Below are 25,156 nucleotides of genomic sequence, written 5' to 3'. Positions count from 1 at the left end.
GCCAATCAAATAAATAACTTGTATTTAGATAACCCAGGTAGTAGTTCAGTGGGGAGTTTTTGAAAAAGAAATTATTTCAATGCCAAGTCACGCTTACAGCTTTGAACAAGTAGCAAAACATGGGCATGTTTCTCAAATGGATTTCACAGCATCAGTGCAAAAGCCGGAGGGGATGGCTTAGTTTTTTAAGCCTCAGATTTGAAATACCTAGACGCCCTGCAACTACAGCGTTAAATCCTCTGTGGAACCACGGCTTCAAATGCTATCAGGAGAGACTCAACTCTTCATCCTTCCGAGACTGATAAATTGAAAGCCATGAAGTTTAGAGAAAATGGAGGGGAGCCTGCAGCCTCTTGCACCCCCTTCCTCACCCCACACAGGAAGGCTCTATTTGTAACATCATTTAAGCTTCCCTTTGAGACTGTCTCCTTGGTAAGACTTGAGGATGCTGTTTTTAAGACATCTGAAATCTCACGACTCTGCCATGGGCCATCTTTATAAACATTTAAACCAAATTTCAGACAGCTCAAAGTAGATGGAAAACATTATTTTTAATTCCCAGTTAAGACAGTCAAGGAAATTCTAACTGCTTATTTTAAAATGCATTATAGGTATTCGGCCAACACTTTATTATTCTTGTGGAAATTTCTGAATCTCAAATTGATTTCTTTTTTGCTGCTTTATGTTTCTGGACTACCTTCTCACTGACATAAATTGATGGCGGCTTGAAAAATTCCAAAAATAATTTTATTTAATTTGCATAGTATTCTGTCATTCTCTCACATCTCCTAACTCATTTATAAAACTTTATAAGATAAGGAAAAACACTTATTTTCTCCAAATTACAGATGAAGAAAGTGTGGCTCAGAAAGATTATATGAGTTAACCACGACTAGTATGTTGTTGCCCTGTGCTGTAAAATCCAGACCTTGAGAATCCTCCTCAAATATTGCTAGTTCTAGTAAGTTCTATTTAGGAACATAAACATTTTACTGAAAGTGTCTGATGCATTCTTAATTTATAACTAACTTTTGATTTATCAGTAATGCTACATATCTCTGCTGTTATGTAAAATTAATGATCTAAAATAATGAAAAATGGGAGAGGATGCTGGGAAAACCATGGACCATTTTCTTAGGGTCTACTCCCTAATTGATTAACAGATGACCTTTTTCATTTAGATTTACCTCAAAATTAAGCATATGGATCTAGTTACATGCAGACCTAAATGAAAACCTGAGAATAACATGAGGGGACTTCTAGACTAAAACTCAAACTACTCTCCAAGTGTTAGTCAAAGAAAAATTAATTCATAAGGAATCCAAATATCCAGACTAATTTGCCATCTTTAAGACAGCAGCAGAGATGACTTTAAGTTTAGGCAAAGTGGACAGCGGGCCCATATGGGTATTTTAATAGATTTTATAAAGCCAACAAATATATTTTATTTCTTTGAGATGGCATATTAATTATTTTAAATACAAATACCCTTAGGAAGCTGACATATTGAGACCTTTTCTTAGACATTCCCACTCTAGTATAATTTGGCTGTTTTCCTCCAACTAATAGATAAGTTGAACTTCTTTGTTAGAACTTTTGATTTCAAGTAAGACTTTTAGAGAGAAGAGTGGACTTAGTGGTGTGAAAATTAATAAACATAAATCTCATTTAAAATGGAGTCAGGAGGCTAGAAGGGCGAATTCTCACGCACATATAGCCAACACATACTATTGACCCCAACAGGAAGAGATATACTTGCATCTCCAACAGAAAGAGTTACTACATTACTACATCAGCAAGAGTAAGAAAAGATTCCTCCTTGCCCAGTAGCAGCTCAGCCAATGGGAGACTGCCATAACCCAGTCAAATGAGAAGCTACTATACTTTGAACTTTCAGTTTCCACCAATGGGCTCTGTTGACAAGAGCCAGTCCATAAAAGAGTGTTCCTCACCTTTGTTTCTCTGGACTTAAAAATTGCTATTTTTTGTTGTTCCTGAATAAACCCATTTTCTTAAAGAAATACCTGGTTATTTCTTATGGTCAATAGTAGGACAACAAAGTTCTGGCTCTTTTAGTCAGAAGAAACACTAATCCCTGAAGCCTCTATAGCCTATTAGCAATAGGCAATAGAGAGCATCGGACACTGAGACTAATTTTCACGTAGTGTATTACACAATTTTTTACTGAAGAATATCCTGGCTCCTGAGTTTGTATCAAGAATGCTTGGGCTCAGTTCAGGTGCTAATGAAAATAAATTCAAAGTACAATGTACTTTTCCCTTGTTTATCCTGTTTTATCCCTATTTTAAATTTTACCTGGCATTAGTTATCCTAATAACTCCAGCATAAATGACTTGTTCCTTCTCCAAAACCTCATAATAGAAATTTATAACACTTCTAATTACACCTAACTTTTTCATAGCACTTCTCTGCCTTGAGATAATTCTTCTAGGCCACTTATATCATGTATTTAATTTCATAGAAATAAGAGCCTTGAAAGTTTTGTATACTTCTCACCTACCAAGTTACTATCTTAAAAGTCTACATAGATTTATAGACATTCTTCAAAACTATTTGATTACATGTCTTCCCTCCACAACATAGGAAAGCATTCGAAAGGTCACCTGCCCAGACAACTAAACTATCAAAAAGTTTACCTCTAACATGCATGTAAAGTCCCCACTCCACCTTTTATCTATGAAAACGAAAAAAAGAAACCTCATTCAAAATGAAGTTGGGAAGCCATGAAGGGAAAGCACTTATGCAGGTACCACTCCTGCACCCTGCATAATCTAGCAGAGAGAAGGAAGATTTCCTCCCAACCCTACAACAGAAAGCTTCCAGCGCCTGAAGCAAACAAGAGGCCGCCACCACCTCGAAATTTCATTTTCCTCAGACTTTTGTTTAAAACTTCTCCCAACTTCCTCTTTAAAAGAATGCTCTCTTGTTCTCTGGACTTGCTTATGTGGTTCATCAATTTGCTAGTCCTGTGCTATTCCCGAATAAACTGGATTTTGCTGGCTAAGTTTCTTACCTTGTTCTTTAAAAAGGTTGACATATTCAAACATTTATTTAACACTTAATGGTGCCAGGAACAAGGTAAAGGAATGGAGGTAGCTTCCTGCCTTGGAGGTGCAGGTAGTTGCACTTCAGTAAGCTGTGCAAAAGGTTAATTTCTGTTTCCCCAGACTTTTTCCTTTTATTTCAGCTCAGGGATTTATAAGACCTTCAAAAACCTGTGGTGGAAAAACCATTGAAGGTATGAGTGGGAAAAAAAAATCTAACACGAACTGGTTGTGGGAAAGCACGCTTCACCTTCACCTCAACAACCATCCCAGATATGAGACCAGGAATCCCAGAGAGTGCATTGTGAGTGTCGCAAACTTTTCAACTTCAACTTTTAATTAAAAGGATAAAAAAGTTAACAGCAAATTAAAAAGTTCCTAGGGTCAAGCAACCCAGGGCTGCATAATTTCGTATTAATTTTCCAATATGAAGCGCAATCTACTTTTAACAAAGGGTAAAGGAAAAAAAAAAAACTCCCTACTACCCCAAAACCCTCAGCAGGGATCCACAAAACCTTCCTGACAGAAAACCTCCCTCGGTCCCAAAGGAAGCCCGGTCTCGCGAGAGTTGCGGAAGCACGGACCCGGCCCGGAAGGAGCGAGGGTGGGGGCCAAGTGGGCGGGGCGCTGAGGTTCACCAGTTCCGCGAGACCGAGACGCTGCAACCGTTCTCGCGCTCGGCCGTGGGTCGGGCAACCATGGCGCGGGAATCGAACCTTCTGCTCTTCATGCAGCTTCTGCTCGGCCCAGCTCTTGTGCGCAGCTCCAGCCCTCTCCCTCTGGTCCTCAACACTTGGCCTTTTAAGAATGCAACCCAAGCAGGTGCGGGGCGGTGACCGGGGGGCGGGGACTGCTCTACGAGAGCTGGCAAGTGGGAAGGACAGGCTGGCCGGCCCCACTGAGGTTATGGGAGCCGGTAGCGCAGGCAAGCGCCAGACTGGGCCAGGCCTTCCGTAGCCTCCCCTTCCAGTTCTTCCCGCACCCACTCGTCGCTGCGTCTCTTGCAGTTGACCCTCAATCCGTGCTCTTTGCCACTGCTGCACTTACGGTTCTCATTTAGGATCGATCCCTCTTTTCGGCCCTCGTGCCAATATATTCTCCACCGTGTTGCCGACCCAGAGTAGTTAGGGCCTTTCTGCTGTACTTTTTCAGGGGCACCTCTGGTGTCTTGCTTGACGTTAGTCTATTCACGTGCTACCTCGTGACTACCTTCTACAGCTCTCCTCTAACCCCTCTGGTCTCCCTCCCCAGTAATACCCTGTTCTCCAGTTTTGCAGACGAATAATAATTTCCCAAAGAAAGCGTATTATTTTTACACTTTTCGCCCCCTACGTACTATTATGCTGTATTTGCTACCTTGAATGTAGGGTTCCAGTCTTGGCTGTATATTAAAATCATCTGTGGAATGTGTAAAATATACTAGTGCCTCGGCCCCACCTACTGAGGTTGATTTAATTCCTAGAACCAATTGCATTTTTTTTTAAAAGCTCCCTAACTGATTTTGATTTGCAGCCAGGATTGAGAAACGCTACGCTAAAGTATTGCCTCTTCCAGGAAGCCTTCCGTGATGTACTTAACTGTCCTTTTGTCCAATCTGATGAGTTAGGTGCCTATCTTCTGTGCAGGGTTCCACAGAACATAGTAGAGAGCAGTCAGATGGCTGCTTCTGAATACTGGCTTTTCCTACTAGCTTTCTGACCTTGAATAAGTCATGTAACCTCTCTGGATCTGTTTCTTCCTACTTAAATTGAGAAAAGTAGTTGTATTTACCTGGAAAGCTGTTGTGAAAATTAATTAATTCACGTAAAGCCCACACTGTAATTATTTGCTATTATGGTATTGTCATTGATTTTTGCTGTGACATGTTTCCTCAATAAAAATATTAGTTATATATGTTTCAATGATCTAAAGATGCAGAAGAAATTTATAAGGCTATGATTTAATGAGTTTTCAATGTAACTGGCTTTTAGCAGCTTCAATTGTAACTTTTTAAATTGAAGGAGAGAATATTTCTTTTCTCACACAGTAGAAATAGGTATTAAGTGAAAAAACCCTCACTGCATCAATAGCCAGTCTTTGAATTTTTCACAGTAAATAGTTGCGTTACATAGTTTTGTTTATATCACTGTGTATATCACACTGACTCCTTTGTAGCAACTGATGCACTGATTTTAAAATTCATTTTAGGGTAAATGTGAAAAAAATTTGTAAAAATATGAGTTTTCAAAACTTTTCTCGTTTGTTGCATTTGGCATTGAAAAAATATATATATAAACAAGCACTGTTGGAATTAACAGCATGGGATACTTTAGCATCTGGAGGTTCCACCCTGGATGCCGTGGAGAAGGGCTGTGCTGTGTGTGAGAAAGAGCAGTGTGATGGCACTGTAGGCTTTGGAGGAAGTCCCGATGAGTTTGGAGAAACCACACTGGACGCTATGATCATGGATGGGTAAGAACACTCTCTAGGACTGATTTATCGCTGTACCTTCACTTCACGTGGAGTTACATTTGTAGTTGATTAATCTTACACTGAGAGCAAGATGATTATATAAGTTTTGTCGCAGGTCGAAACCCCTAGCTTATTGTATGTGGCCTTTCCAAACTCAAAGAGTTTCACTCTCAATTAAAAGAAAAGCATAATAATAATAGAAATAGCACATGGAAGTAGGTAGTCTCCTTAGCACAAGAGGACCCCAAAATACAAAAATATGTCCTGACCTGGTGAACAGTTGTTCACCTGCCATTCCCAAATGCTGTGGTTTGCCTGACCTGAAGCCTTAAAACTCCTTTCAAAAGCCATATTAAAATGAGCCAGAAGAAGCTGAGAATTTTAATGCTTTTGGAGTAAATGGTAAATTGATTTTTTTTTTCTAAATTTGTCTGACCGTGGGAATTTGTATGAAGTTCATGGATGTGCTGTGAATGTGGTATTTATCCTACAAAATACTATAGCTTGACATAAAGCAGTATTTTTAAATGTACGAACCTGTGGAAATCTTACTGCATTTGTTTTTGTTTTTGCAGCACTACTATGAATGTAGGAGCAGTAGGAGATCTTAGAAGAATTAAAAATGCTATTGGTGTGGCACGAAAAGTACTGGAACATACAACGCACACACTTTTAGCAGGAGAGTCAGGTATGTTTTACCTACACTGAAGTTTTATCTAGTCTTTTGTCTATATTCACTGTGAAAAAAGGACTTAGTATAAAATAGTGGATAAAAGCCGACCTAAGTTCAAATTCCAGCTGTTTTACTTAATATCTGTTTAACTTTGGGTAAGTTACTTGTAAAGTCTCACTTTCTTCATCTTTAAAATAAGATTTAAAAAAATTAATATATTATCTATAGATGGGGAATTGCTGGACTGAAAGAGGATTCAACATCATTTCTCTTCCTGTATTACTTTTTTATAGAAGTAAGACCCATGGAGCATTATTAACATAAGAAAATGGGAACAGAAGGAATTTTGCTATGACAAGGTCACCTACTTGAACGTCATCTGTGTTAATACTAAAAATCAAAAAATAACTTTTAATGATGTTTTAGCTAACAACTCCAGTAGCTGATCTTCGGTTTTGTTGAAATACAGAATTGAAAACTACCTGACAAGCAAGGATCTGTTACTGATTCATGGAATCCAGTTGTCCTTTTGGTTTCTCAAAGCATTTTACACAGTGGGCATCACACCCTAGTTAAAGCAATAAGATTCTTAGTCAGGAAGAGGTGTGCCTTTTCTTTTGTAAAGTAGAAGAAGGGAGATTGTAGGGGGATAGGGAGAGGAGAACTGTCATAACATACACCCAAAGGATCTCAAGCTGATCAGTTATAGGAAAGACATACGAAAGTTGAGATCTAGAAACTGACGCCCTTAAAACTGTTTGTGTCTGAATACTCCCTTGTGTACCCCAGGATAATTGTAACCCACTTAAGAGACAGCTAAACTACAACTTCCTGTACATATTTTGTTTAGAAGACAATACTTCACAAATTTACATTTTTCTTTTCTTCCTCATCCCCAGCCACCAAGTTTGCCGAAAGTATGGGATTTGTCAATGAGGATTTATCGACCAATACTTCTCGAGCTCTTCATTCAGATTGGCTTGCTCGGAATTGCCAGCCAAATTATTGGAGGGTGTGTACACATAATTTTTAAAAGTAAATTATTTGAAAATATGTGATCTCCCTCTCTGTCGTCTACCTGTTGCCTAAAGTGCTAGTTAGCACCCTGGTTGCAATTTAGAACCAGCGATTTAAGTTGATTTTCTGGGCGTGGGTGTTCTTAAAAGCTCCCTAGCTGCATCTAGGGCAGATCCTGGGTGGAGAACTACTGGTCCCTGCCAGTACTTTTCAAACTCTGAAGGTTCTGCTATTGGGAAAGGAGACTGCCTCAGTCAGAACTACTCTGCTTGTATTTCCTTCAAACAAAGGTTCTAAGTCTAAAAAATCAAAGTTTGGAAACTGTTAGTCTAAAATAGGTCTTAGATTTTATCCATGTGAAGTGTACCCAGAATCTTGCCCTTATTTGACTGAAGGTTTTATACTGTTAGGTGTCTAGTATGTTCTTAGTAGAATACTTTATCTTTAAATCAATAGACTTTTAGAATAAATCAGTTTGTCTTTGCCATCCAGAGCGTTTCCAAACTGGACTATCTCAGTCTCTCATCTGTTTCTTCTCCAAATCCTAATTATCTTTGAATAACCGCGGAGTCTCTGGAGTTAGCACTTGAAAGAGGCTTCTATGTAAAATCAGGTCAGGGGAGGCACCAACCTAATGAATAAGTCATTAGGAATAGGTTTCTTGCTTTAATACTAACCCATATATGTACAACCTAAATTTATGAATTTGGATTATTTTCTTGAGCCTTTAAGATTCGTAAAGGAAGCTGAGAGTAAAATTTAGAATATGTTCACATGAATCTAGCTTTGAAAAAAAAAAAAGGTGATTTTAAAATAGATTTGCTTTAAATCTCGTAATTCTTCTTTGGCCAGGGAACAAATTCTGAAATTTAAAGGTCAGGTTGCATACCTAATTCCATTTAGGATTAATATCTAACAAAAAATTTTTCATTTCTATCTGCCATTATACTGAGAATTTAGGCACATAAAGAGAAAATCAGGGATCTTTCCAGACAATGTAGTTGTCTGTTCCACATTATGTAATTCTGAGAGTAGACTAGGTATTTAGTAAAATTATATCCATCTGTTCACATAAGACTTAGTTAATCTTTGGCTTTTAATTCTTATCTTTCAGTTACCAGATGTCCTTTGGTTTCTTGCTAATGTTTAGTGATTGTACATAACTACTTGCCAATTTCTAAAATCACCCTTTCTAAAAAATACAACTTAAATCTTGTTTACAGAATGTTATACCAGATGCTTCAAAATACTGTGGACCTTACAAACCACCTAGTATCTTAAAACAAGATGGTTCTACTTATAAAGAAACAGGAAATAATTACGGTCATGATACCATTGGTAATTTGCCTTTTATACAGTTTTTATGGTTAAAGTTCAGCCATTTTTCATTGCCTTTCCATAGTTCTTAACCTCGTTATCTCTATTCATGTACCAGAAGGTGATTTTGAATATTTTAACTGGCAAGTAACACATACATATATATACATTCTTTGCTTAACATCTATATACGTTTTGGTAAATTACCTTCTATGAGACCCCTAAAATCTAATGATTATTCACTTGTGGATTTTTAAATCTTTGTATGTAGTTCTTTAATAATTGATGTTTTTTGCCACATTCATGTGATCTTTCCAGGCTGTAGTGTTGGAAATTTTCATTGGCCTGTATCAGTGATTTTCTTTGGAGTTCTCTTTGAAAAAGGCATTGAAAAGTAACTGAGCACTTTGAAAAGTAAGAATATGGGATGTCTGCCAAATGATGTTATGAAACTAGATCATCAAGAAACACAAATTATACAACACTGGTACAATTTTCAGTATTCCCAAGTTTCCTATTTTCTTCTACCTGTCATTAATGAAAGAGGATATTTGTATTACCAATTGTTCAATTACTTGATTATATTCGAGGTAAACTTTAGAGTTGATACTTACAATGATTTTTTTTTTTAATTCTAGGCATGGTTGTAATCCATAAAATGGGACAAACTGCTGCTGGTACATCTACAAATGGTATAAAATTCAAAATACATGGGTTAGTGTTTCTAAAAGAACAGTTCTTACAAATGTATATTTCATGTAAACCAATGTGTATTGCATGTAAACCATTGTGTGTGTGGTGCTATGGAAGATGTAGAGGCAAAGCACAGCCAAGATAAATAAATGTGAAAGAAAATAAATTAATATCTGCTAAATGCCAAAGGAGAGTGAATCCCGGCTGGTGCTGTAGAGTTCAAGGATGGCAGTGGTGATCTGATTCAGCTGGGGGGAGTTAGGGAGGCCATTGGGGAGGCCATTGGGGAGATGCTGGTTGCTGAGCCTGAGCCTAAGGAAGGGAAGGGAACGTCCAGGCCAAGGCACTAGCAGATCCAAAGTAGTACACACCAGTTCCATGCTCCCCCTAGTGGGAAAAGAGATTGCGTGTATGCCGGGTACAGGGGAGGAAGACCAGAGTCCGATTTCAGGGGTCTTAAGTCAGTTTAAGGATTTCTGGATTACATTTCAAAGTAGTAGAAAAGTATTAAAGGTTTATTACAAGGAAAACCCAGGGTAAAATTTTGGCACATTGGATATAAAGCATAAGTAAATTGTAGGTGAAGAAAACCAATTTGAACCTGTTAATATAACCCAGAAATTAGATGATAAGGATGCTAATAATAGTCACTAAAAATCTGTGCCACCTTGATATATAAGATGGTATTTAATTCTTATTAATGTAGGTTTGTGGAAACCTAAGTTGAAAAACTTATGAAAATATTTTTTTCTGTGTTCTGATGAAGATATTACTTAAAACAAAAATCAGTGTCTAAGTAGAAATACTCCCTATTGTTGAAACAGCTCATAAAATAATTTAGTTTTTACACTGATTTCGTGTCCTAAATTATTACACTTGGTCCTCCCAAAGTCGAATAGGAGATTCACCAATACCTGGAGCCGGGGCCTACGCCGATGATACTGCTGGAGCAGCTGCAGCTACTGGGGATGGGGATATACTGATGCGCTTTCTACCAAGGTATGACTTCTTACATGTGTGACCTTTAGAGATCTTTAGCGGAGACATTTTCTATCAAAATAGAAAATAATTCTTTGGCCATGTAATCCAAATTTGTGTATATAAGAGCTTTTGAGAAATTCTGCTTAGAATTCTTTACCTAACGTGTTGATAATATGATTCAAATTAATCATAGTACTCTGAAATAAAATATTTCTCACTCTACCTCACAGATGAGAATACTTACGATCCATTTAAATCATTTATATAAGGCCACTAAATAAAGGAACTGTGGTAATTGATAAAAGTAAGAAACGCAGTCACCCTGTATAATTATTGAAAGATAATTATGACAGCTAGATGTTTTGCACATGCCCAATATTTTCCCTATTAATTGTAGCCCCATTTCTTATTTAAATAGACCCTCTGTACTTCTGGCTTTTATTACTAAGTAACAGTTATTCAGCAAAAGCCAAAAATAATAGTCCTTATCTGAAACTAGTAGTGGGTTAGTTGAAAAGATAGATTTTGTATCAAGATTTGCTTGCTTTCATGTTGATGCTTTCACAGGAATTACTCCTGGTCACTTACATATTCTATCAAATACGACAATTTTGATAGTTTTATATTTCTAACAAAGTAACCAAATTTGAAGTTAGTTTATTCTATAATACTAAAGTTTTGTCTTTGTTTAAATCAGCTACCAAGCTGTAGAATACATGAGAAGAGGAGAAAATCCAACCATAGCTTGCCAGAAAGTGATTTCAAGAATTCATAAGTATTTTCCAAAGTTCTTTGGGGCTGTTATATGTGCAAATGTGACTGGAAGTTATGGTAAGTTTCACTTGGAATTTGTATTTGTGTGAACTTGCAAATGTTGATGAAAACATACACTTTAAAATATTGTGGTGTTTTATTTCTATACAGTGGAAATGAGGACCGTATTGAGTAGACACTGGGAAAATGTTAATTGATGATCTGTCAAGGCTCACGAAGTTTTAAAAATATACTTAAAACCCTCCTTTGGTTAACTACTAATAGTTATGATCTAGTCTTTGGCTATTAGTTCTTTGACTTTGGTCCTAAATACAGTTTAGCTTCAGCTCCAGTCTGTGGTGAGATGGGCTAATCTAGTCAAAGCTTTTATTAATTAGAAGTAGATAGGGGTAAATTATCTTCCTTACTTTCCCATTCATTATTTAAATGTCTTAGTCATTTAGATCTTCTTGGGGCTCCAGGGTACAAAATGTTTTACTAATTAGTAAACAAAAGTAGTTAGAATTATTTTTGTACTGTGTTTGAAGCATGTCCTTTGCTTTATTTAATTTCTATATGAGCCTATCACAGTTTCAAAGCATTTCAAGATCAACCACTACTGATTCTCATTAGTGAATTTTTAGAAGGGGAAGATAGATCAGCTTACTAATCAATATGACTTATTAGGTTAGACTGTTTATTATTGTTCTTTGATCTTTTACTTCCCACAGTTCTGTATTTAAAAAACGTGTTTGAAGAATTCCTTATTCTTTTTTAAGTACTAAGATACAAAAGTCAATATAAGTTATGGGAGGGAAAGGCTTTATATATTAAAAAGTAAGTCAGTTTCATTCATTGCCTCTTAAGAAATAAACCTTAAAAGGCCCAAAGTTGGATTTAACAGGATGTAAAATGATAATTATATAATTATAGATGAATTTAAAATTATAGATGATAATTATATAATTATAGATGAATCTAGTCCCTTATATTTAAAGTAATGACATTAGAAGGGAACCCTCCAGGTGTTTGTGCATAGGTAGATAGGGCAGCAGGAAACCACTTAAGTAAGATGAACTTGATTAGACAGAGAGCATCTTGACAAATTCCTCATTTTCTATGAGGATAAAAGCGTAGAAAAGAACAGAGAGCATGGGGAGGAGAGGATTATGGGTGAATGATAGGAATGTGCAAATGACTAGGAAAATAAAATCTTTAGCATGTGCCTGAAAAAAATTTTTTGCTAAGAAAAGGATATGAACACAGTAAAATAATACTAGTAATGACATCATGGGTATAGAGCAAAAAATCAGCCTATATTCTGAGGTTCAAAGAAGTGGCTTATCCACTTCTACCTTTCTTCCTCTCATGGACTGTCAACTGTTCAGTACTAAGGAAGGTGACACAGTTGGATATCAGGTATACAATAGGCGATGTCTGTATTGGTTGTAAATATGTGCATTCTATAACCAAACAACTTTTTCTTTTCTTGGCCTCAGGTGCTGCTTGCAATAGACTACCAACATTTACTCAGTTTAGTTTCATGGTTTATAATTCTCAAAAAAATCAGCCAGTTGAGGAAAAAGTAGACTGCATCTAATCCATCTTTTCTGTCAGCATCTATATTTAAAGAAGAAAGAAGCAAAGGCTGAAAAGGTTACTCACTATCACTGCAGAGTATGCCTCATACATTCTAAATTCTTTTTGTAAAATAAGCACAAATAAGTTTATGCTGAAGTAGCACTTTTTAATATATGAAATTTTTGGTTATCTACTTTTATTTAAGCTTTGTATCTTTGTATATTGCCTGAAAATGAATATGTCCATGTGTATGTAATTTTTATATGTTTAAATTTTAAATGATTTTTGGATTTCTGCTCAATTTTTTAAGAAATTGCCACTTTGGAGATTTATTTCCATAGTGATATATTAAAGCCAAAAGAAATAATCTATTTAGATATTTAAAATAGAGTATCAAGTTTTTTGGACCCAAGAAAAAGGTAAGGATTAGGCACAGCATGATTAGTCCTGATTGAATTTTAGTACATTCAAATGATATGTCTGTTATCACTGATTATCAATTTTACTTCCTGCTAGCTTAAAGAAGAAAGAATGCTGTTAAAGGTGATTTTTGTTTTGTTCATATTAGAAAATACAGGCAGTCTTCTGATGAGCAATTGTATTTATCTTTTTGGGTTTTTTTTTCTCTCTGATAGAACTCTCAATATGTGAAAGTTCTTTAGCCACAAAAATCTGTGATTTTTTAGCTACTAATATTTAGTATTCATTTCTTCCGGAAATGATTTTGGGAATTTGATCTATACTGTGGTTTTACTAATCCCTTGTGCTGTGGTTGGTGATTGCAGTTAGAGATAAGTCAGGAAGTAGCCATTGTCTAGCTTCGTCTTGTTTTCCTAAGTGCTGAGTCCAGTATCTGACTGAGAACTATACAGAATTGAATGTGTGCTTTCTCAGCATCATCTTTTCCTACAAAATCGTTATCTTTACCATCAGGAGTCAGTAATAACACAATATGTACAATATTGTCCTCAAGCTTTATTATATCTGCTCTGTTTTTTCTATACTCATCTTAATAATTTAGAACTAGAAAGCTATAGTTTTGAGAATGCTCTTAGGGCACTTGTTCTTGGACCTTGCTATGTATTATAATTGTCTGGGAAGCCTTCTCTTCTATCCCAAGTCATATTTTTCACAAATGAGAACATGAAAGCTAGAATTAGCAGACGACTAATGATAGCCTGAAAGCTAATAAGGAGATAATTCTATACCTTCTCCTGAGGGTTCCCATGAGGTATGTGGATTTGCTGAAATCTGATACTGGGCCTTAGAACGAGGGGAAGAAAAATTTAAACTCTCAGTATATTAATAGCAAATGGGATGCCTGTTTTGTGTGTTTGCTATTTGTTAGTGTGTTAGGCAACCATGTGCCACCAGAAAAAATGATATTATTGAAAGTCTTTGTATCCTGTCACTCCCCAGCAAATTAGGAGTTTAGCCGACAAAAACAACCCATGTATTTTTTTAAAAAGTATTTTCTCTGTAATTCACAGTCTTCCTGGTGGAAATAATTTTTCTATATATCTAATGTAGAAAGATAGAAATGAAATTAGCTTTGGAAATATATTTCTGAATTTCTAGATTTGAATGTAATATAAATTAAATGCTGTAGCTGCGTTGTCCTTTCTTTTGAAAAGTTAAAATTACTTTTTTATCCCTGGTGATGATGTACACAGGAAACACCTCTTTGATGATGATGTTGTGATATCAGTGATCACTACGGTTGTAGGAGAGACATGTAGAAATCTAGTGAAATAGCACAGTATGTAAAGAGAATTGTGAGCCAATCATAAATTGAACTTGGAAATTATTCACTAAAACTTGGTAAAAGCAAGAAAGTTACTCGGGAAGGGAACCATGGACAACTTAATCATTTAACTTTTTATGGCAGATAGTAGTTGATGGTTTGTTTCACATATATCCTAGTTGTATAGATTACATAGCTGTTAGATAGCTTAGGATAAAGGTAAAAGATTCTTCTCTATCCTGCCAGTTTCTTCTTCTTCTTTTTTTCTTCTTCTTCTTCTTTTCATCCTATGGAAAATGTCGTTACTTGTCTACTAAGGTGAAATTAAATTGTCCCCTCACACATACGGATTAATCAACTTTCTTAAGTGATTCATAGAACATTAACATTGTCACCTGAATATATTATTTACACACAGAGTGCTTGCCATCAAATTCTGTTCTCATCTCTTTTCAGCTAACACATTTCATCTCATTTAACATTTCTAGCATACATAGCAAAGAAGTTTAGTGGGCTTTGAGTATTATCTTAGCTTAGTTTAACAGCACCATTTAGAAAAAGGAAGCGATTTTGGTATCAGCAATATCAAAGTTTCTTGATTATTCCCCCAGAGACTGTAGATGAACTTCAAGAGTTTGGTATTTTTAGCACACTGGGCAAAGATGAAAACCTTAACCAGAAATATACAATAAAGAATTTGGTAATTTTATGCTCTTATTTATTTGCATTGATTAATCCCTGGAACAAACTTTTAGTTAATTATCTGACTTTACTGAAATGGGCAACAATGACTCTTTTGTGTGTGTTGAGTTAATTTTCCTAGCCGTAGTATAAACTGTGGAGTCATAAGTCCTGTTCCCAAGCAGCTCCAGCTCTGCCAATCCTGCATATGGCAGACTGCTCTTCTAGTCCCTTGTGATTTGGCACAGCCATGTGACTGGTTCTGGTAAGAATTTTCAAGCAGAAGTGAAGAGTATGAGACTTTCCTGTGCTGTTTTTCAGTCATGACTACATGATGTGGCTGCCCCATCAACCCGAGTCCTTGAGCGACTATAATGAATGGACCCCATGACAACACACAGTGAACACACATAAATAAGAAATAACCCTGTGTTATTGTGACCACCCACCATAAACTACCCTGTCCTGACTGATACATCAAATATGCATAAATAGTTTAAAATATTTTTGGAGATTATTAAACTAATGACAAATGAACTCTTTAAAGAACAAAAGAAAATTTAAAAAAGGCAAAGATAACCTAGAATAGTACTGGTTAAAGGGTAGGAAAACGATGGATGATTTCTTAAAAATACTTCTTAAAAAAATCATATATACTGTTTGTTTCCAATTATAACAGTTAAAAAGGGCAAAATTATGAAGACAGTAAAAAGATAAGCATTTGACAGGGGTTGGGGGAGGGAAGGATGAATAGGAGAACACAGGATTTTTAGAGCAGTGAAGCTATTCTACATAATGCTATAATGGATACATGTTATCGTACATTTGCCCAAACCTGTTGAGTGTACAACACCAAGAGTGAACCCTAATGTAAACTGTGGACTGCAGGTGATAAATATGTATCAATGTAGGTTCATCATTGTAATAAATGCATCATTCTGCTTCTGAAGTTGGTGGTAGGGGAAGCTGTGTGCATTAGAGCAGCGGTCCCCAACCTTTTTGGCACCAGGAACCGGTGCTCCTATGAGAATCTAATGCCCCACGATCTGAGATGAAGCTGAGGCAGTGATGCTACTTAGCACTGAGAAGCAGCTGCAAATACAGATGAAGCTTTCGCTTGCTTGCTGCCCATAGGTCACCTCCTGCTGTACTGTCCAGTTCCTAACAGGTTGGGGACTCCTGCATTAAGGGATATTAAGGAAACTTTTCTGTACTTTCTGTTCAACTTTGCTGTGAGCCTGAAACTGCTGTAAACAAAAGTCTAAAAGGAAAAAAATATATATATATTATTTTTTATAATGGAGAAGGGAAGATCAAGTATTAAAGGTCTTACATCTGAGTAATATTGGAGTATTATATAATAATAGCCTGTATTAATTGAGCACTTAGTACTAAGCAGGTTTACATATATTATTTAATTCTATCAAAGCCAATGAGGAGGATAATAGTATCCAGTGAGGAGGTTTAGATATCTCACATGCAGTAGCTGAATTAGGTCTGGCTTGCATGGTGCTGGCTTTTGTTCTATTCTGGCTTTTATTTGGATTATCTTTTCAAGAACATTTCTATAGCAGAAGCCTCGAAGATTGAGATAGCATCTCCCTCCGGGGCAAGAGGCAATTTGTTTGTTGTCCAGCATAACAAAGATAATCTCTCCTTTTGAGGTGAAAGGTAGGCAGATTTGCTCGCAGCCTCCTTATGGAAGATTTGGGTTTCCTAAGTTTGAGGTTCCTCAGCTGTGATGCAAGCTTACTGTGTGCAGTACCCAGTGAGTCCACCTCTCTCTATCCCCAGGGAAACCTAAGAGGGACCTGAATGTGAAGATTATGCTCTTCGCTGTGCTCCGACCAATAAGGTTCTTTGTCTCTTATCCAGATATCTCTTGTCTTCTGCCAGCTTCCATAGGATAATATGTGTAATTCTTCACAGTTCTTGACAGTAATTAGTAAGAAATCCCTGATTTTGTTATTACTGTTCCTTGCATATTTTGGGGTACAACATTGTAGACCTGCAGGTCAGTTGAAAATAAAATCAAAGACTACAGTCCCGAAAGAATGGTTTAACAAAGGCCAAGGACAACCCTCTTGAGATTGTTCACATAGTGAACATTCAATTAATTATGCTAAAATTTACCAACAATCCATCATGCTATCCAGGGGTCCCATCTAAAACACCTAAATATTAACCCTATTCCTTTGAATAAAATAACCAGGAACTAATACAATTCAAATTTTAACTGATTGCACTGTTAAATAATGTATAACAAATAATAGAAATCTCAAACAATACTCAGTTTCCTCTCTTTGGTCAATTCTTAATAGACTTTGATTAACTCTTATAGAATACTGACCCGAAGTTAGAAATATACATGTATGCTGTACATACATAAACAAAAAAGTCTGTTTCCAATACAGCACTCAAGTGATTCCTTTTGGTTTCAGAAGGCAAATAATAGACTGTATATTTAATTGAGATATTATATACAGATTATAATATACTTTTAAAGCCCATAATTTTTAATTGTTGAACTTCTTTTTAAAGTGTCATTACATCTGGTGCTTGGAGATTGAGTTTGGAGCTAAGCACATAATTGAACTCATTTAGTATCTTAATTGTTTAATTAAATTCATTTGAATAAAAACTGGTGACATAAATGTGTGTCTTAATTGGATGCTAATTATGAGAATAATTAAGACCTATTTATGTCATTTTACTGGTCATTTTTAAAAAAGATTATGAGACCTTTAATACTAAAATATTTAAAATTTTTGTTTTAAAAAAGAGAATGGTGACAATAAATATTATGCTAGTTATGTATTACTCAGTATAATTTCAACACCTGGCTTACAAAGTTAAAAAGATAAAATAATGAAGTCTACAAAAATATATGAATTGTTTGTATGTGGGACATACGTGCTATATGATGTTTCCTTATACAACCAGGGTCAGCCAGTAAAGAAGTGCCATATTTCAGTATTTGGAGAGAGCATACCCATTAGAAGGATGAAGTAATTGTCACATTTAAGGTGGATGTAATGAAAGTTAAAGCTGCCATGATTAACCTTTTTGCTACTAAGTTAAAGGGACAGGAGTCATTTATGGTTCTAAGGCGATGACATTGCACTAAAGTATAGATCAACTGATTTAAATGTGTGACCTTTCTATGCTGTGTACTAGATGTGATTGCTCATTTTCTTTAAAATTTGGTTCCTATAACATAGATGTCAACAGATAATATTTATAAGAAAATCATATATTAGAGTAAATGTGAAAAAGTAAAGTCTCTTCCAATTGCTAGCAATCTCTAACTTGTGCAAAATCCTTAAGCACCATAAATGTCAAAATGTTTCTTTTTGCTACTAAATAAAACCAGTATCATTTTTTTCCTTTCTTGTTCTATTCATTGTAATTAAGGCATATTGAAAATTAAACCAAAGACAAGTTCAGAATGAAAGCGGTATCAGACAATCCAAGTCTACTTAGTTTTATTCTAATGAGGCTAAAGTAGTGCTAGGTTGGAGCCTGCATTCGCCAGCGGAGCCAATTATTAAATCATTAATACCTTGAAATCAGCCATGGTGAGAGTATTTATACTTCATATATCAGCAAACATTACTAACTGGGGCTTCTTTTCCCCCTTAGAGAGAAGTATACCAGCACACCATTGACTAAACGTGTTTTAAGATAATGTAGCACATATATACGTCACAAACACACACACACAATCTTAGAGGAACCCTGGAACTTGTTTGGGTTCATGCCCTAGCTCTGTCACTTATTAGCTATGCCCTTGAGCAAATAACTTACTGTCTTTGTGTCTGAGTTTTCTATAAGATGGGAATGGTGACAATAAATATACCTACCGTATAGAATTGTTACGAAAGACTTGTCCGAAGTATTTAGAACAGTGTCACACACACTACATGCTCAGTAAATGCTGGCTAATGTTATTATCTAGACTGAAGCAAGAAATCAGGCTAAAGTTTCTAAAAACTCCCAAATATAAAGATCATATTTACATATAGGATGAGGCTAGTGTCAGACCTTTCATTTACAAAACACTGGATACTGGTAAACAATGAAGCAACCAACATCTTCAAATTTTTTTTTTTTCAGGAAAAGAATGATCAAAATTTTAAAATTATCAAGCAAGAGTAAAGGCTAAAATAAAGATCTTTACAAATATGTAAGATTCAGAAATTTTACTTTCCATAAGTTTACTTCAGGATATATTCCAGCAAAGTGAGCACAAAGTTTGGAAGGGAGAGAAATGTGTGTCCCAGGAAACAATGGTTTTCAATTCAGGCGAGTTCAGTAATATCAGTTGTATAGCAGTCCTGGCATGCTAAATACATTAAAAAATAAACAATTAGAAAAACTGACAAGCAAGAGAAGAGGAAGGGAGGGAAGAGACAATGAAAGAGAGAGAGAGGGAGAAGCAAGAAGGGAAGATAAAAGGGAGAGAGAGGGAGAAAGGAAGGAAATTTAGAGAAAGAAAAACTTGAGGAAAAAAATACCTAAGGATATCAGGGTACATTAGAGAATATTTCTTGGCTCTATAGGTAACTGTCATTGGAGCTTTAGATGGGCTATGGATAGGTGAAAACTAGACTATACACTTCTATGCACTCCAAGTTCTTAATTGATTTTACCAAGGATATAAAAACAGAAATATGAGATGACCTGTGCAGCTTCCTTTCATGCCCAAGAGGGGCAAGCAGCTGCCAGTGCCACTCTCCACACAATATAAGTTCTATGTTTGATATGAGAAGCTTAATTTTGCTCTCTGCGGAAGCCCTTTTATCGTCAGAATTTATATTACCATTTAGTAAGAAATGCCTCATCCTCAAATGTGGTGAAAAGCAGAATCAATGCCCAAATGTCTTAAGTGGTACCTCTGCGCCCCACCTAACTGCACCTCCACATAATTATATAGACAGAATACTATACGCACTGTTAGCAATTTTCAACTATTGGAATCATCACTTAAGCTTTAGCTCTTCCATAAAGCACACACTACACACCTTGAATGAACTTGTGGGCAGAGCTAGAGAAGCTAGCGTTAGAGTTGGAATCATCATTTCAACTATTGGCATCAAACATAAAACTTAATCTGGTTAAGGAATAGACTTTAATTGTAAAGTTGTACACATGTATATCAGTAAAATTTAGATACAAACAATAGAAGATGAGAGATGGAAAGGGGAGGAAAGATCAAATAAAAGATAGGGAGATGACTTTTCTCATCTCACAAAGTAGAAAATCAGGACATAAGCAGTGGGAAATGAAGCAGGAAACAAAGGCATAAATGTTTACAGGTAATCAAGACAGAAACAATATCACTATAGTGATTTAACCATAATGAGAGGTATAAGCAAAATCTTCATCATCTAAACCTGATTAATCAGAGAAGAGGCATTGGCATCACACCCCTTAATGATATGGGGGTTACCACCAGGAGAAATCATTGAGTGATTTCTTAATGGGGAGTAGAGATGGGAGATAAAAAGATCACTAATGCTTCCATGATAAGCCTTTCTCTACCAAAATTTTTTAAATGACATATTTATATCTTTGATAATAAATCAAAGCTAATTAAAGCTCATTTTATAAAGATAAAACAGTTCATAGGATCAGAGTTTTAGAAATGAAGCACACATTTGAAGTACCCAAGTCTAACGCCCATATTTTGCAGATGAGTAAGCTGAGACTAAGAGAGAAATGACTCTTAGAGAGAATGCTACATAACTAGTTTGTGTCAAGAACATGTCACTCGTCTCTGCTTCTGTCATCCAGGCTTATCCTACCAAGGGTGGAATCATTATGGTTAATTCTGTTCTTTAAGAATCTGGTGTTTTATTTTTATTTTTTTTCCTTTTCAGCAATAACAGTAAATCATAATGTTCTCAAATTCTATATCAGATGTCATGCCCAAATAACCTCCAACATGCTGATAAAATTCTAAAGAAATTAGATCATATGTAAATGACAACCCAAGTGTCTATATTCTTTAACAAAATACGTTGTGTTCAACCCTATATGTTTTTGCTAGGTGTCAGTTTGGGCTATGATAACAAATAACCCTAGATTATGTCACATAAATAACAAACATTTGTTTCTCACAATTCTGGAATCTGCGAAGTCCAGGATTAAGGTGAGAACCCCTTCCTGGTTTGCAGATGGTTGTCTTCTCTCTGTGTCCTCACAAGGCAGACATCTTGTGAGTAGAAGGAAGCTTTCTTGTGAGTCTTTATAAGGGCACAAATGCCTTTCATGAAGGCTCTACCCTCGTGATCCCAATCAATCTCAATTACCTCCTAAAGGTCCTACTTCCTAATACTATCAGATTAGGGATTAGATTTCGACATATGAATTGGTGAGGGGGAAGGTATAAACATTTAGTCTATAATACTAGGATTCTCAAAATTTAATTTGTACACAAAATTACAGACATGGAGAATAAATTTGTTGACTCTATGGTTATGATATTCTGGGACACATAGGACAAATCCATGTTTTGAATTGTGGCTATAGAACCTAAGGCCATTTTGTAAGGATTATTATTCATAAGGTAATTTTAAAAACGTGTTTTGTAAAGACAATCTGTTTGAATTATCTGATATCCTTGAGAGTTAAAATAACATGCAAAAACCATGAAAACACCTACTTCTTTCCCTAGATTTGGTTTCTTTTATGAAAATATTTAAGTGGATCTAAATAGGCAGGTGCTTCATTTATCCAGATGTTTATATAAGAAGAGAACCACTAGTTGATATTTAATAAGATTCTCTAGAAGTCTATTACCAACAAGACAGTTCCCTAGTCAGGGGAGCATTTTGAAGTCAAATTCACAAGCCAATTAGAAGTTCTGTGGCAGACTTTTAAAATGAAGGGAGAGGAAGGCTCAGATATCACCATGAATATGTATGAAGAGCAGGGAGAGCAGAAACATAATTATCAGATTATGGTGCCCCACACCCACACCACCCCAGTTCCCTAGGAAGTCCTAGATGTTCTCAGAGGAATCAAACATTGAAAGAGGATGCAAACAGGATTGTTTAGTGAGATTCTAACTAGTTGTAGAAGAGTTTAGGCCGAACTAGCCTCTCTGAATTAATTAGAATCTCTTGGAAACCAAACTACTCTACTATGGTAGATCTCGGCCTCAGAGTTCTCCATGGGTTGGTTGAAGCCTTTACTGATTCTGCATTGCAACACCGTCCTGCGTCCTTCCTTGTCTTTCCTGGGAGCTGTGTATGGGCTGCCTTTTGGGGATTGTCACATGCTCTCAAGTTTATCAGCACCCCACCAGACCTGCCTATTATTCCTTTACATTACTTGCCTGGCCATGGACATTTGAGCTTCTGATCCCTGTCATAGAGGGATTGTGATGGCTTCTTTCCATTAGTTATTTGTGTGTCACACTTTTGAGTTATGTACTTGAGTTACCCTAGAAAAAGCATCAACTGGGAGTCAGTACACAAGCGTTTGTAGCAGTGGTGACTCCAGAATTCCATAGAGAAGGGAGGGACAGCAATCTGATTGAAAAGGGGGCTCAGGAAGTTCTTGTAACCGAGTTTGCACAGCAAGTACATGCATTTTTATATGGGTCTCTTTTGGGGGACTGATGGAGAATAACAGGAGGCTTCTCTCAAACAATCTTTTGGCATTGACACTGTCTCAAGCTTAGCTCTGTCACTTTATAGTTATGTGTTCTTAGGCCTTAACCTCTGAACCTTAGGTTTCCACAACAGAACCCAAGGGGGTAAATTAGAGACTGGCTACTCTAAGTGTATTCCCCAAACCAACATCATCAGCATGATAATGGGAGCTAGTTAAAAATGCAAGATCTCAGACTTACTGAATCAGAATCTGCATTTTCACAAGATCCACAGCTGATTCATATGCGCATTAGAATTTGAGCAGAACTGAGCTAGATGATGCCAAGTTCCCTCCCCGAAGAGTCAACCTTGTGAATTAGAAAGAACGAACTCTGCAGTTTGATAGCCCTTAATTGGAGTCCTTCTGCTAACACATCTTCTATGTGCCATCAGAAAAATTACTTACCTTCTCTGAGTCTTTTTCGCATCTGTCCAATTAGGGATATTAATGTATGTCACATAAGGCTGTTGTGGTGATTATAAATTATGAAGTATCTACCATCATGCCTGGCATACAGTAGGAACTGAATATATCTTAATCCCCATCCCTTGCCTGCTCTCTCCTGCAGAACCAATATTCCATGATTCCGTGAATCCTATTTTCTGCTGTACACCTCTTTTCCTATGGTAGTTGTTCTCAATTTAAGAAGAAAATAAACGTTAAGTATCAAGTCTTGCAAAACTAATATCATGCTCTAAAAACAAATAGTTATCAGATGGCAGTGAATGGAAATAATGCAGGACTTGATATTCAATATCCTTTAGAAATAAACTGGCTTCTTCCTCTACTAGTGTTAGTTCAGCTACAGACAATCAAACTAACATTTTTGCCTTACAAGTTATCAAAATGATGCTGTTGCTTGGGGGCAAGATGTGTGTATCCCTGGTGTGTTGTCTCAAAACAGGGCGATTGTCAACCCAATTACCTATTAAGTGTTTTCAGTCTTTTAAAGTAACCCTGAAGAAATTTGTTTATTCTAAAAAGTTGTTAGGGAAGAGAAATATCTCCCAAGATATCTTTTTTTAATGTTGTTCCATTGTATTTTGAGGTGATATGTTTTGTCTTTTACTGAATATGTTATTATTCAAAAATGCTCACTTATCTTTACACTCTTCATTTTGAATTCAACAACATCGTGACTTTTCTGTAAATCTTTTATGAACAAGATCTCAGGTGGGTTCTTTTTAATTGGTTAAGGATTATCAACAGAGAACACTGTCAAAACTCTAAACAGTATTTTTTTTTTTAAATCATGACACAAAACTTTTTCTGAGGTAAGATTTCCAGATGTAGATAAAAACCAGCCATGCTCTCATGCCCACAAATACTATTTGAACCTGACTTGTCAAAATAAGAACTTTCAAGTGCTCCATTAGCAGTCATATTCTAGAACAGCTTTGTTTTTTTAAAACTGAATTATTTGTTATGATTCTGACAAAACCGGTTTGCAAGAAAAGGGATTGGAGATCATTGCTAATAAAATATTCTTTCTTGAAGACTAACAGAAAGTATCAAATGTAAAAGCCTCTGAAGGGTTTTCTTCTGTCATCTTGCAAATCTAGACAAATAATTTCATTATCCAGCATGAAGACATAAACATGAACACACACATACAACCACTTGTCACATGGACACTATTTCCCCCTTTTATTTTTCCCTTGTCTAACCCAGAGAATTCATGTTTGAGTGTGTATTGGACTAGTTCAAAATCTTCCTTCACCCTCTTTCTTCCATTCTTACCCCAAACTTATAAATATGTCTTCCCAATCCCTTCTCTGCTCCTATCACAACATGCACAAATGTTTCCTAGGTTTTGCTGTATACATCTTTGGATGGCCCCATTGGTCAATGTGACTGTCATTACATTTATAATTAAAAGTATTTCTAAATACTGTATTAAACTAAGAAGCGATACTATAGTCCATGTTAGTATGTTTCTTTTAGTTATGAAATTTCTCTACTATCATACTTATGTATTAACAAAGCTAGTTTACATTGCTTTTTAAATCATTTTTAAGTAAAATGGGCATTCAAACTCAAGATTAAACTAAAAATTACCACATGAACAATATTCTGCATAATTCCATAAGCTGAATTCAGGGAAAGCAAGTTGATTCTAATATTACTGTAAGTTGAACATCATTAAAAAGACATTTCCTGCCAAGGTGTTACTAGCAGGCATTCCATACCTAATACTGCATCAGCAGCGTTTTGATTATCTGTTTTTGTTAGTTTACTATTCTATTGGATATAACATCACTCTGTTGTTTATGACATATGTAAACTTTTTGCTAGCTGTGAGAAGTTGTTTTGGATTGGCATAATTGATAATCAGAAATAAATGATTATTATTTAGCTATGCCTTAATTAATCTTATTTTGGATTTATGATGCATTTAAAGATGTCTTTATGTCTTAGATTTATGGGTGATTTTAAGTTCTTAGATTTTTAGAAAAATTATTCACAGTCATTCATACATTCAGGAAATCTATTAATCCCAACACATCTAGATTTGTATTTTCCCCAAACTTGCTTTTA

The 25,156-nt window shown here is 35.9% G+C and overlaps 1 protein-coding gene across 2 annotated transcripts; it reads left to right on the top strand.

Moving 5' to 3' along the window:
* Positions 1–3,697: 3,697 nt before the first annotated feature.
* On the top strand, positions 3,698–18,341 carry AGA (aspartylglucosaminidase). Of its 2 annotated transcripts, none has more exons than XM_039882597.1 (9): positions 3,698–3,887; positions 5,378–5,516; positions 6,092–6,204; positions 7,089–7,201; positions 8,430–8,544; positions 9,162–9,237; positions 10,108–10,215; positions 10,895–11,028; positions 12,450–18,341. In XM_039882597.1, the coding sequence occupies exons 1-9, from the start codon at positions 3,764–3,766 to the stop codon at positions 12,548–12,550; spliced, it is 1,023 nt and encodes a 340-aa protein (XP_039738531.1). In that variant the 5' UTR covers positions 3,698–3,763; the 3' UTR covers positions 12,551–18,341. The 2 variants fall into 2 exon arrangements, with proteins under 2 accessions (XP_039738531.1, XP_039738530.1); XM_039882596.1 differs by having other exon boundaries at positions 3,700–3,887; positions 5,363–5,516.
* The last annotated feature ends 6,815 nt before the right edge of the window (positions 18,342–25,156 follow it).

This window comes from Pteropus medius, unplaced genomic scaffold (assembly GCF_902729225.1).
Source record: "Pteropus medius unplaced genomic scaffold, Ma_sr-lr_union100, whole genome shotgun sequence".
Lineage (NCBI taxonomy): Eukaryota > Metazoa > Chordata > Mammalia > Chiroptera > Pteropodidae > Pteropus > Pteropus medius.
Note: the sequence above shows the minus strand (reverse complement) of the source record. Positions and strands in the feature narration are given on the sequence as shown.

Excerpts from the sequence above, each read along its gene's own strand:
- AGA (XM_039882596.1), top strand. The coding sequence starts at position 3,764 with ATGGCGCGGGAATCGAACCTTCTGCTCTTCATGCAGCTTCTGCTCGGC. Across the intron at positions 10,216-10,894 it reads CTGATGCGCTTTCTACCAAG|CTACCAAGCTGTAGAATACA; the intron begins GTATGACTTCTT and ends TGTTTAAATCAG. Across the intron at positions 11,029-12,449 it reads AAATGTGACTGGAAGTTATG|GTGCTGCTTGCAATAGACTA; the intron begins GTAAGTTTCACT and ends TCTTGGCCTCAG.